The following is a 13,730-nucleotide window of genomic DNA, read 5'->3' on the forward strand; positions in this document are numbered from 1 at the left end:
CTCAGTGGGCCTTACCTGATCAAATAAAAAATATATTTCGTAAAAATCTGTCGGTGAGCCAATGCAAAAGCTTTCGCAGACTCCATCTGGCTCATGGCTGCCAATTGAAAAACTTTGAAATACCAGACCAAAACATCTTTTGTTTCTTTAATATGGTCTTAAATGAATGTTCACAGATTACCACGTGTTAAAATGAAGCAGTCATGTCTTCAACGTGTTATCTAGCATTCTTCAAGTTTGAAATGGAGTACGGTAGAGAATCGTGTTTTTTTATATTACCTCGATGTAGTTTCAGATATCTGCCAACTAATGTATTCTTCAAATAGCTGCTGTGACCTCACTCCGACCATGTGTGCAGTTAATTGCCGATTAGTCACAAGGTTTACAGCCGTACAAGTGGGTTCTTGTGGTGAGTCTAATTTCCGGTGTACATATACACAACACACAATTGACTTTAAATACGGTGCTGTATTTTTACTGTGTTGGCCTGAACCTATAAATCCACAACATTGTATAGTATACAGTACTTTGTGTGTTTACTTATTTGTACGTGCTTAAAATTCGTGTACTTTATCCAAACTTGATGCGTTCACCATTGCACATTTCAAGTGACTTTGCAATATACTATTCGGTTAAATATTAGCACGCAAAAAACAACGGGGGCAATTCCTTTTTCGGTGTTACACTCATGTGCTGTATAGTAATTACACCACTATTTTATTTATAGAGAACATCCATCCGGGGATAGAATAATAGTATTACCTTAGTGTCATTAACTAACAGTGAACGGATGTGTTACACAAGTTTTTTGCACTGCCAAGAACAGGTAGGTCTTGCTTAAAATCTTTGTACCAGTCACTAAATAACATTTCACATTTCCTGTACAGGCCCAGGGCTCTAAATACCAATGTTTAATGCTTGGATAAATAAAGGAAGTCTCTACACACCATCATCATATTCATCCTTCTGTTTATCCTAACTTCTGCTGCCACATCCTTTATCCTAACTTCTGCCACTTTCTTTCACTGTCTCGTCTTCAGATGAACTGCTCACACCAGCTCCACCTTTCTCTTTGTTGTGACCTTTCGCATGATCATCATCATGTCTCCCTCCATCTCTGCCTTCTTGCTTAGCCTTAGCGCTCTTCGGCTTCTGCAACTCATCGGCAACAGAATCACCACTCCTAGTGCCTTTCTTTTTGTCCCTCTCTTCGTCTGTGTTTTTGTCATCATTGTCGCTCGATCCCCTGTCACTGCCTTTCTTGCCACCAAGAAAGGCATTGCCTTTCCCTCGCGTTATCTCTCCCGTTTCCTTCTCCATGTCTTCAGCGTCCCTTTTCTCTTCTTCTTCCTCCTCCTCTGCAAAGGCAAGTCACAACCAGAGCCAACCAAGCACGTCAACAACACCGTGTGGCTATTACTTTTGATACTATACAGCAGCCAGGTTTGTTCTTTGGTTTGACTCATTTACGCACGAATGTAGGGCTGGTGAGTTTGATTAAAAATACTTGCAATTAAAACAGTTAAAAGTTACAAATTTATAACATTAAGTTTTGTCAGATGCAGAGGTGTGGGCAACTACACATGAGCGGGAAGGCAGCCAGAACCGGTGCCAACAATTGCCCAAGCTCTGTGACCCAAGTTGGGATGTTTGACCAACTCTATTGATCAGTGATTATGCATGTGGGAGCAGACAGGAGTACCCAAAGAAAGCTCACGCATGCAAGGGGGTGTATGTAACACTTTATCACCGTACCAGTGAAAACTGATGGAGATTAATATGAATCCACCTGCTGTACCTTCTCCTGGTGAGCCAGGATATGGCTGCCTCGATGCACACGGGAAGGGAGCTTCACAACCTTTGTGTAATCCACCAACCCTCGCCTAAATAATGATCTACAGGGGTGCGCGCACCACTACCGTCAGGCATTGATTGTCTAGAAAAAAGTTTATTAACCACTTAAAACTTTGCCAAAGAGCAACACCATTGCACACACAGGAATAGATTCACGTTGTTTTTTTATTTATACTGTATATACAATATCTAATGGCTTGAGAAAAAAATGTGTGAACTCGAGGGTTACCATCTATGATGGACTGTTTTTTTGTCTCTTCTGATGAACTCTCTTTGGGTTGCTTGTTCAACAAGGACTTTGCTTCCTCAAGAGCCTGCAAAATAAAATCGCATCAAAGCCAAACACACATTCCGCAAGCGCCAACACTCACCGAGGAAAGCGTTTTTGTTATTTGATTTCACAATACAGTATATTATTGAAAGCATTACAAATCCATGACTGCAACAAATAAAGTGTGGATGTTTTCGGCTCATGTCTGCTGGCTCCATGATGACAGATGTGTGTGTGTGTGGTAATGTTTTAGAGTGATGGCACACTGCCCGAGTTCGATTCACAGGGACTGCTAACATCAATGGAAGTGATATCAGAACTGGTTCTAGACCTCCCCTAGGTTGACTTAGCCTTTAATGAGTATCTGTGTAGCATCTGGAGAAACAAAGGTTGCCAGACGTCGTCCTGGCCACACCACACAATTGTGGGCTACACTGGCCTCAATAGGTGCTCACAAACAACTCTTACTTCAAGAGTCTATATAGGCCATACAGGGGATCTTTGTATGTATATACCAATAGATGCAGATAACTTGGTATGGTAAATATATCTTTGTACACACCTAATGTTTGCAACAGAGTGTGCGGACAGAAGGCATTCATGCGGTCAATTGTAGTGTTTGGCCAGAGAGTGGCTGAATTGTCCAAGAATGTAAATAAATCAGCCAAGCTGTGTTGCAGGAAGGGATACAGTCCGCTTAATGTAACCCCCATAGCTGGATACAGCATTGTGGATGCCTACCACTGCAATGGCTCTTTCAGCAGCAGCATCCTTAACCAAGGTTGCTTTGTCCAATGCATCTTCAAAATACTTGACTGCCGACTTGTAATCACGCAGTTTCACTGTTCAAAAATCACAATTACAATGCAAGCAGGATATTGTAACGTCTCTCAAATTAGATTTCATATGATATATTTGCATTCAATCTCCCCAGATGTGCATACAGCCATGTTATGGATGGATGAAAAAACGAGTTTATATAAATATGCAAGCTGTCATATAGATTGAATGAATCTTATTTCTGAAGTGCAATCCGTCGTACAAAATGCATTGCATTTTTGACTTGAGGTATGGATCATGTTATCCGGAATTTTGTTTATTTTACAAAACTGTTCCCAGCTCTTAACTCCTAAAATTATAGGAATTGGAAGAACATTTGAAATGTCTAAAATCCAATGAGATTCGCAATAGTATAGAAAGCCATGTTTTTTTAGACCTCGGTTCTTTCCTAGTCAGGATTAGTCATCCCTCACCTCTGAGTTGGAAACACTGGAGAGCAATATAGACGTTATTACTGCATTTTAGATCTCGATGTCCCTTTGAGTATGTAATATATTTTTTATTTATTTTACTGGTAAGGCATACTGAGCTTTATAGCTCTTTTTCAGAAGTGACCTGGCCACAAACTATAGCTCAACGAAGTGGATTATCACGTGGAAAGTTATACCAGCCAAATACTCTAAAACGCATTTTTATGAATGTGGAGCAAAACACTGGAGGACCCGGAGAAAAATCCACGCGGCCACGGGAGGGAAGAGAGACACGCAAACTTCAAATATACAGGCGTCTGGGTCGGGATCGAATCTATGGCCTCCGGCATACCTGGCGAGGTAATTAATATCTCGACCACCGTAATCACAAGCGGGTCTGCATATACACGTGCTGATCAGCTTACTTTGCGCCTGCGCTACCAGGACGAATGCAGTTGAGCTGCCACTCGTCGTCATCGGAGGCGCGCGCAGCTGTCAGGGCTGTATGGCCGTGTCCTCGCGCCTCTCGGAAGTGGCTGAGCTCTAGGTGACAGCGGCCAATCTCATGGAAGAGCCAGGCCCGTTCCAACTCGGTCTGCACTAACGGGATCTTCTCCTCCCAGCTGCTCGCACGCAAACACAGGACAAGTCCGGCCACTTGCTCTTGCATTTTTTCACGCATTCCAATTAAGATTAAAAAGAATAACGCATCAGCATTCTCTGTCATTCCGTAATGGAGGGACGCTATAACTCGAGTAAAAGATGAACGAACTTGTGGTATAAAGATGTGTTCCTATTAGTGACTTTCCCTCTTGAAAACTGGCCAAATTAACCTAAGGATTGGCCAAAACTTAACGACACAAGCCAGGAGAAAAAAAGTACAGTATTTGCAAATATGTTAATTGTTAAATTTTCCCAAAGACAAACACATGTTGGAAAACATTACACGATCTATGCGTATGTATGCTTTTATACAGATTCCAGCAGAGGGCATGAATAGTAAACGCACAGAAACATTCACTTACGCCTTGACGGCCTCCTTGAAGTTGCCAAATCGGGCGTGCACACGCCCAATGTTGTCCAGCGCCCTCGATTTCGATTCCACGAGGTTACTGTTCAAAAGGAAGCACGTGTGCAGTTGGCAAGATTCAAAATTCCAGCAAAGTGAACCACAGGGATACCATTTGCTCTGGTACTTGAGGATAATTCGAAATCAGCTGTTGAGAGACTATATTTTTGGACACATTCGGCATGACGAATACATTCCATTCACATTCCTAGAGGCCATGGTGATTGTACTCAATGCAACATCAATTCTATTTTATAATGTATTCTAGAGTTTGTTCGTATTTTTTTTAAGTATGCACTTTCGAAGTGAGCACATTAATGAGCACAGTTTATGTTTGCCCTCTAATGGGAATTTATTTTTCAGAGATTTCTATGATTTCATGTAAATCATGGAAAAATTGTCCATAATGGGTGTACAATCAACTTGGGTCCTCAAGCGATAGGCTAGATGGACATATGTAAAAGCAGGGTTTTAATTTCAGCGGGTTCTATCTGTCTCAGTGATGTGTAAAATGTTTCCGCACCTATTACACCACATCATATATAGCTCTACGGCTGTGGCCACCGGTTGTGGCTACTAGTTGTGTGCCTCCTACTCTAATCTATTTGCGACCTGATACACATTCAGTGACAAATTAAACCTTGATTGAAACGTTCACTGAGGCTGGCTATCGTTGGTCGTGTGCAACATCGTACTGCTCCTTTGCGATCTTGAGGTCCTTCTGGTGGCTGGAGAGGGCAGCCTCCATCAGACCAAGCTCGAGCTGAGCATTACCCATGCTGCTGTGCAGGTTACCGAGCACCTGATCGCATACACACACAATGATCGGCATTTTGCATATAGACTGTTAGGCAAATACTGTTAGATACAATGAGCATTGCTAAATAATGTAGTTTACAAAATATTTTTCATACATATATTTACTGTATATTTAAATAATGATCAGCCGTAGCTGATCATTACTTTAATGCGGCTGGCTCACGTGAAATGTATTTCTCTAAGACCATGGTTCGTTCACGAAGCCATCCATATATACAAACACAATTTCAACTGAGACAACGGTTTTAAGATGTCATCAACCACTTTGGATCATGATTTGAATGTGTTTCCTTGTCAACCTCTACCGTCAGCAGTGTGGATGGGCGTAACGAGGTGCAATTTCCCCCCCTCCCATCTCTACCCATCCCTCCTCCTGTCTCAATCACCCCCCTCCCGTCTCTACCCCTCCCCCCTATCTCTGCCCAAACCTCTTACCCCTGTCTCTGCCCCATTCTTTCCCCCCTCCCTCATTTTCTGACAGGTGTACCGAGGTGCAATTCCTCTCTCCCCCCATCTCTACCTCACCCCCTCTCTCTCCCCCTGTCTCTCGCGCAGCCCTTTCCCCCGGCCACTCACTCTGGAGCCCTTATAAGCAGCTACATTTGGAGGTTTGCCCTCTTTTCTCTCCACCTGAAGAAGACAGCTTGTGTTGCGATTGAAACGTCGTGGGTTTTTTTGCTGTTAATTTTCATTTTTGTTTTCTATCTACGTGACTTTACCGAAAGAACCAAGAATATGAATTCCTGCAGTCACGAAAGTTTTACGTCGAAATTTGCATCTATATTTGTTCATGATGAAAGATGTAGTTCAGTGGTGAGCACACTGCACCTAAGTTAACTTCGCTGCCATGGTTAATGTCAACAGTGAGTGATATCTGAACCGGTCCTGTGCACCACTTCATCAACCCGCACTAACCAGTGTGGTGAAAAATGATCAAACAACCATCATGACAACCACAGTACGGGGAAGCCTTTATCCAGCAGTGAACTGAAATAGGGCTGTAAATTATATTAAATCGTCTTGGTCATGCCAATAGTGGTAAAGTAATTTCTGCCAGTGCTTACAAAGCACTGCCAATGTAGAGGGCTGTGTCTCTCCACCCACCTGCATCTTGCTGGCAGCTTCCTTGCTGGGACCATCCCTCCACCACCTTCAGCGTCTGCTGTGCCTTGCGTAGGCTGCCTTCTGCATTGCCATCAGCCAGCACTGTCCATCACACAAAGCATTGTGGATTCCTTCATTTTGCAATGGAGCAAGTATTAGCAAGTACCCAGGGTTGCCACATCCGAGGTAAAAAAAAATGGAACAAAGAATATCTCACAAGACTAGAAGAGGGTTGAACTAAATGTAAATGCATTGTCTCGAGATTTGTATTATTATGTAACTGATAACAAAAAACAGGGGTTTTAATGTCCCGGGAAGACTTACGGATTTCCTAGGATGGCTACCTCAAAACGAGGATGATTCCTAAACAGTACTGCACTTAAATTGTACATGCACTTTTTAACATTTGTAAGTATCATTTCCACCTTCACGATTGTAAAAACGTAGTTATGTTTATGTTTACAAATGTGTCAAAATCTAAATATTTTGATTTAACCGATTAATCAAGATGGCAGTGTTTTGACACTTCATGCAGCAAAATAAAATATTAAAGTAATTCAACATTATGCACCTGCATCATGGACCAGACACCACATTTCACAATTTTCCATGAGAAATCTTTTGAAATCAATACAGTAATAGCCGCCCTTATATTAATATGATGTACATTCCACTTTGTAAAAGATCATGAATCTTTGTATGGCATTTCCCATGGTGGAATAATTGGCACAGATGAAATAACCGACAGAATGACTGTGTTGGTGTAATATAGTTTTGTTCCACTAAAGATCACACAGGGGGTGGAGTGATGGTATAGCGGTTAGCCCACTGCACTCTGAAGCAGTCGAATACAAGTTCCATTCAAGCCAAGAATAATGACAGTGGCGAGTAATATCTGAACTCACCCTCCACCCACCCATATTATCTCACCCTCCACCCACCCATATTGAGACCAGTGTGGTGAGCTTTGGTTAAACAATCCCCATAACCAACACAACACGTATAAGCAATCCCCATGACCGACACAGAGTGGATTGACAAGGTGCCATTAGTAAAACAATTAAAGACTGCAAAGAGCCCTCTCGCATGTACAAGGCTACGTACTCTGGTCAGTTTCCTCCAGGCTGACCAGGACACCGCGCATGGAGTCACTGGGGGATAGGCCATTGCGGCCCCGGTTCCACTTCTGCCGCATGAGCTTGCGGTCGCGCACACGTGCGTAGATGGGTTTCTGCTGCCGCCAGAAATCAGTGCGTGTGTCCAGGTACTCCAGGCCCTCGCGGATCAGCTCCTCGACACGCATCCCACCACCCACGCTGCCCTTGATCAGGTCTGCAGCAATGGTAGAACACGCGCCCAGCGTTTGTGCAAAGTTACTCTGTACAGTGACAAAGTGTTTGTGTCTTCTGCACGCAATTATCAATATGCACATGAAGCGTCAGCTTCCTTAAATAGTTTGGCATTGGAGCTCAAAAAATGTGGTTTGGTTACGGATAAACGGTACTTGTGTCCCTGCACAATGTGCATAGTGCAGTGGTTCTTAGTCCATTGGGCAGCATACTCTGATCCTGCATGAGCCTCTGCAGATATTGACGATCATTGTACAGCTCCCCCAACAGTTGTCTCTGGGTCTTGCTACTTTGTGACCGGTTCTCCCGCTCGCTTGCTTGCTTCTGCTGCTGGGTCTTGCCTGCTCGTGCCGGTCCCTTGCCCTTCTTGCCCTGTACATGTGACATAGCAGTTGGGGGAAGGGGTGTAGGAGCAGAACAATGTGGTTACAGTAACAGCTCTCTGATGTACCGTTGGTTTGTGCCGTGTGTTGTCCGACATGGTGTCCAACGTTTTGGCTCCACGTGCTGGGAGCTTCTTCAAGAACGTCGAACATTATGCCGAACAATATAATATAGAACCCAAAAACACATCGGATAGCTAAACAGCACAACTGGGAAAATGTATGCAGTTATACAGCAGATATTATACCTTTATAAAACCACAATAATATTATTTTCGCGGGTGAAAAATTGTACACACCCTGCTGTGACTAATGTTTTGCATGATGGAGCCATTATAATATAAAAAACGTTTCTCGGGCAAGGAGCGATTCCTGTGTTGATTTACCATTAATTATTTTACAGTACCTCCTCTGGTTTGAAGAAGAATGACAAATCTCCTTTGTTTTCAAGCTTTACTGAAGAAGGACCTGTGTATACAGACAGTAATGGATTTCGTTATTGGAACCATGGGTTCATACATTAAGATGCTAAATATTTTATTCAAAATAACCTTTGTTGCATAAGTGAAACACGCCCTTAATATAGAATGGAACTTAAGGAAATTTTTAACTTAACTTTCATGGAGCCAACCTCTGACACAACATGATATAAATTTTAAGAATCATATAGATGTCATTTATAGCCGATTCTTTTAAATAAAGCTTTGGAACGTAGACCCAAAGGTCTATAATGCAAAATGGCCAGCGATTAACAGCACAAATGATAGTATTGCAGGTAAGCGCGAATATATTTTTTGAATTGAACACAGTTATAGTAACGTATACGAATACTGTAGATTAGGGAATGTTTTCTCATACACATTCAGGCGTTACTCATCAAATATGGTCTTTAAATCCAATGTTATACTCAAAATGAATAAATGTGAGTAACTTTTTCTCAGTGAATCCTATTAAACAAATGCGTAATATTCAAACCAAAAAGGATGTAAACACACCCATTAATAGTAAGAGACAGCGCTGTAGCAAGAGCGGGGCACTAAGCAAGCAATGGAGGCTGGTAGCTCCAATTCGTGTTGGGGTGGTCGCAGCTCTGATCACGCAGATTGCATTTGACCTAAGGAGATGGCTGCTAAGGCTGGTACCGAGAGCGACCACACACGGTGGGTGCGTACTTCCGACGGAGTTGTCGATGGCCTCCTGCGCCTTTTGGATTCCGAGGCGGAACTCCTCCAGCTCGGGTCTCATCCGGTTGCCACGGTGATAAAAGACAAGCGCAAATTCAAAGTCGCCCATAGCATACAATGCCTCCGCCTTCCACAACAGACCCTGCCACAAAGCACAAATGGGCGACGCAATTTATCAGCTGTCCACATAATAACAAATGTAAAAGGTAGAGGTGTAGCACTGCAACGGCTTCTCATGCCACTGCTGGCAGAAGGGCCTCCAATACAGAGAAGTCTAGCCTTCTGTTCCACACTGGCCTTAACTTAATAAGACTGAGAGAGAGACAAGCCCTGAAAAGTGTTGCAAAGTGGTAACCCAGGATAAGAAGGAATGTGGTGTGGACATGTAGGAGCTCAGAACAGGAAACCATGGAGCAAGGGCACCAGGGGAAATGCCAGAAAGATGAATATGCATTGGGATGTTTGGCCAATTCCATGAATGAGTGTCGTTGTGGGAGGATACAGGTGCATGTTTTTCTTTAGTGAACTTGTGGTACCTGAATTTTGTTTAATTCATATTTATAGTCCCACTTTGCATGTTTCCTTATTAGATTCCTCAATAATGTCCTTTAGTTCATTAGCATTGGTTATTTTCATGACGATATCATCAAATCTGACATGGTTAATACTTTTACGATTTACATTTTAAAGAAAATAATATATATAAAGAGATGAAAATGTCAACCTAAACATAGAATACAAAGAACTCTGGAAACCATTATGAATAGAAAGAGGCCACACAAAAGTGACTGAGGATGTCATAACATGCAACTGAGCATGAAATAATCAAAAATGAAATTTATATTTGGTAAATTGCAAATAGTAGCCCTTAGTAAAATGGAAACACAATACATGATATAGTAGAGTAATTCTATGCAGATCTTTATCGAAAAATAAAGACAAATAATAACTTTGCATTAAATGCTTCAAAACCCTGTTTTACTTGACTTTTTACAGCAATGTAGGTGTTGGATCAGAGTCATATTACACAGTTTGACGATGTGAGGTTTAGACTTACTTTGAAGAACAGATTGTCATCCTTTAGTGATGCTTCTGCGTCACGGAGAGCGTACTGGGCATCACCCATTTTCAGATAACACTTGGATCGGGCCACCAGGCAGTTCCTGTCATTTGGCTGTATATCGAGGGCCTGTACCAGCACACGGGGGAGGACGCGGGAAGAGGAAAACAACTTCAATGCAGCTGTCTCACCTGTTTATTTTCCATAAACACAGTTACCTGATCGGGTTGGTACAGCTAGTGCTGTCACATGGCCAGTATGAACCACCTGGGATATCCAGCGGGACATCCAGCCTATGGCTTAAACTCAAGATCTCAAAGGTTCTGGATCATTGGCTCTGACATCTCTTAGAAAGGAACTCCAAGGTTAGAACCCAGGATTTTAAAGATTTGTAAAACAAGCCTTATTTGCTCCGAGAAAGAGAAACCCAGGACTATAACTCTGACAGCCAATATGAACCATTTATTCCAACAGTTATTGAGCCTACAATTCTCTCTTTCTCAGAGGCTCATAATGGCCATGTCCGAGATAGATCCTGGGATATAGCCCTGGGTCTGCATCTCTCACGGTGTTCATCATGGCCATATTTAGGATACTTAGACTCTGAGTACAAGCCCATACCCAGACTGAAGCTCTCCTCTCTCAATATATCAGAGGCTCATAATGGAGATGCCAGCAAACTGAGATCTTGGGTTATAGCCCTGGGTCTGAGTCACAGTGCTAATAAAAGCCATGTCAGGCCACTGAGATATTGGGTCAAAGCGCTGGTTCTGCTTCTCGCATGGGTTGTCGCCTTGTCGTGGTAGAGAATCTTGTGTGCCTCCAGACTCAGAGAGCAAAGCCGGCGGAAGCCTGAGGCTCCCAGCAGGTCCAACCATGCCGGACTGGTCAAAGGGTAGACAGACGAAATGGACAAACTCCTGGTCCTCCAGGTTGAGGGTTGGGCGTCTGGCTAACAACCCCACACCGGAAAAAAACGGAATTGTTATGGAAACTGCAACAAGAACATATTTAGTACGGGACCATCAGGAGGCACCTCGCCACGAAACCGACAGAATGACCCATTCCAATCAAAGCCCTCAGAGGGACATTGGAAAGGTGAAATGGCGTCTCCTGGATCCAAAGCACCACATCACGATTGAAGCCCGGGACGTACGTGCCATGTGCCAGACGTCCAAGACGCCCCAAGTTGTCCATGAGATGAAACGACGTCCCATTCAAGACTAACTAACGACCTTGGGGCCTGTCTTGTGGTGAAGCAGAGAAAGCGTGGCCTTGTTGCGGCCTTGTGCTCCACAGGGAGTACAGCGCTGGTTCGGAGTCGCAGTGCTCTAAATAGCCATGCCAGGGCACTGCTATCCAGGGTTATAGCCCAGGCTGTGCTCCATGTGTGTATGTCGGAGGCTCACAATGGCCATGCCGGAGACGTTACCGTGCTGTAGCTCTCGATGGCCCGGGTGTAGTCGCCCTTCTGGAAGAGTTTGTCTCCCTCGGCCAGGTACGTGGCGAACGAGCTCTTGGGCCCTTCCGGAGTCTCTTCTTCATCGCTGTTCATCTCGCGAAGCGGGAGTGACTTTTATGGTGAGAAAAATGAACGTGCAGGTTTGTTTTTAAACACTAAATATGAATAAATACTCAGCTCGCCGCCACGACCGTTGTTGTGAAGCGGCGGCTGATCGGCCGGGTGGTTGTGTACTCGCGTATCCTAGCAACGGGGTGCAGCGCCAAGGATGCTTCTGTTAACGACAAGAGTTTGTGTTTCTAATGTCGCGCATCGTTATCGCAGTCACGGTCAATCAGCAGCCATGGTCAATTCACTACCGGATGAAGGCGTCCCAAAGCAGCCCCCACCCAACACCACCACATGAATAGTTTTTTGTTACTGGTAGGAACCTCCTGGTTACACCAGCCCACAGGGGATTATTGTGTTCGTCCGTCCGTCGTGCAGGGAGGGGCTGGGTGGGGAGGGGCTGGGTGGGGAGGGGTGGGGAGGGAGGGGCTGGGTGTGGAGGGTGGGGAGGGGCTGGGTGGGGAGGGTGGGGAGGGGCTGGTGGGGAGGGTGGGGAGGGGCTGGATAGGGAGGGTAGGGCTGGGTGGGGGGTGGGAGGGTGGGGAGGGGCGGGGAGGGGCGGGGAGGGGCTGGGTGGGGAGGGTGGGGCTGGGTCGGGGGTGTGGAGGGGTGGGCTGGGTGGGGAGGGGCTGGTCACCCCGTGGTGCCCTTATAAAACTCAACGTTTAATCTACTCACGCCGGCTTGTGCCCGCCCTCACAGTCGGGCATATTTGCGGAATACACCACGCCGCCGTTGACCCTGGCCATTGACCGAGCAACCCAACGTTCCTACCAGCTCCCTCCGCAGGAATGTGTTTAATTTGGTGTGTGTGTGTGGTGGAGCAAGCAAACATGGGCATGGATGGCTCCGTAATAATACGGTAATATTTTGCTTATTTAGCCAGGAAAGCCGCAAGCGTTGTCGCAGGAATCGAGTTCAAGAGTGTCATGCATTTGTTTTTTTTTATTTTAAGATATCTTCAAACCGGAGCACACACACACACGCGCGCGAGGAAGCAACACTGTATCCCCGTGCAGATGGAAACAGATGGCGATTAGACCACGTGCTTTGCTGCCTTCTCCTGGCAAGCCAGGGTATGGCTACCTCGCGGTACACGGGAAGGGAGTTTCACAACATTTGTGCAATCCACCAACCCTTGCCTTCACAGTGCTGCATTACAGGTCATGTGCTCCATCAGAATCAGTCTTTATTGACTGTAATTATTGACCGATAATTAGCAGACTGAAATGTATTTTGCAAATGATTATCTGGCGTGCTGATGAGTGGCCAGGTGAAGGAAACTGCTCCAAGTAATTTGCATTGCAGAATTGTGAATTACAACGATTGTACAATAATTACACTTACATATCCCTATATTTTTATGACCTATTTCGAATTACGGTAATGTTGTTACCTTTATTGTTACCCAGTGCACTAATGTGAATGTACATACGTAACAACCATTAGGAAATATGTATACTTGAGAGGAGTACGTTGGAATATTGTTAAAACGTTTTTTTTTACAAAACTCAATATGGGCAGTCACCGAGACGCGAACGTCCTGACTCACAAAAATCTGTAAATACGAACGAAGCCTCCATGAGTACGTTATTATTTGTAACAATCCGACTTGCGAACATTCGGTTCTATTTACGAACCGAACCGCAAAACGATTTTGTTCGGCACAGCGATCCTCCGAAAGATGTAACAAGTCCCAGCATCCTGCGTGATACATGACAGTGAAACGTTCCTCCCGACAAACAAGCCAACATCAGGTGTTAAGGTAAGTGAAAATAAAAAAATATGTGTTTTTATTATTTCATGTTACTTTATTT

At 44.3% G+C, this 13,730-nt stretch overlaps 1 protein-coding gene across 1 annotated transcript; it reads right to left on the reverse strand.

The window, feature by feature from the left end:
* Positions 1 to 133: 133 nt before the first annotated feature.
* ODAD4 (outer dynein arm docking complex subunit 4) lies at positions 134 to 12,057 on the reverse strand. The gene is given in 15 exon segments (XM_061563320.1): positions 134 to 1,358; positions 2,084 to 2,168; positions 2,867 to 2,967; positions 3,801 to 3,828; positions 3,830 to 3,998; positions 4,401 to 4,487; positions 5,140 to 5,246; positions 6,368 to 6,394; positions 6,396 to 6,469; positions 7,472 to 7,699; positions 7,929 to 8,088; positions 8,506 to 8,567; positions 9,272 to 9,425; positions 10,341 to 10,472; positions 11,776 to 12,057. Coding segments are annotated over 15 exon segments (1,893 nt in total). The 5' UTR covers positions 11,899 to 12,057; the 3' UTR covers positions 134 to 1,002.
* Between the last annotated feature and the right edge of the window lie 1,673 nt (positions 12,058 to 13,730).

This window comes from Lethenteron reissneri, chromosome 31 (assembly GCF_015708825.2).
Source record: "Lethenteron reissneri isolate LAM-NWPU_2019-01 chromosome 31, ASM1570882v1, whole genome shotgun sequence".
Lineage (NCBI taxonomy): Eukaryota > Metazoa > Chordata > Hyperoartia > Petromyzontiformes > Petromyzontidae > Lethenteron > Lethenteron reissneri.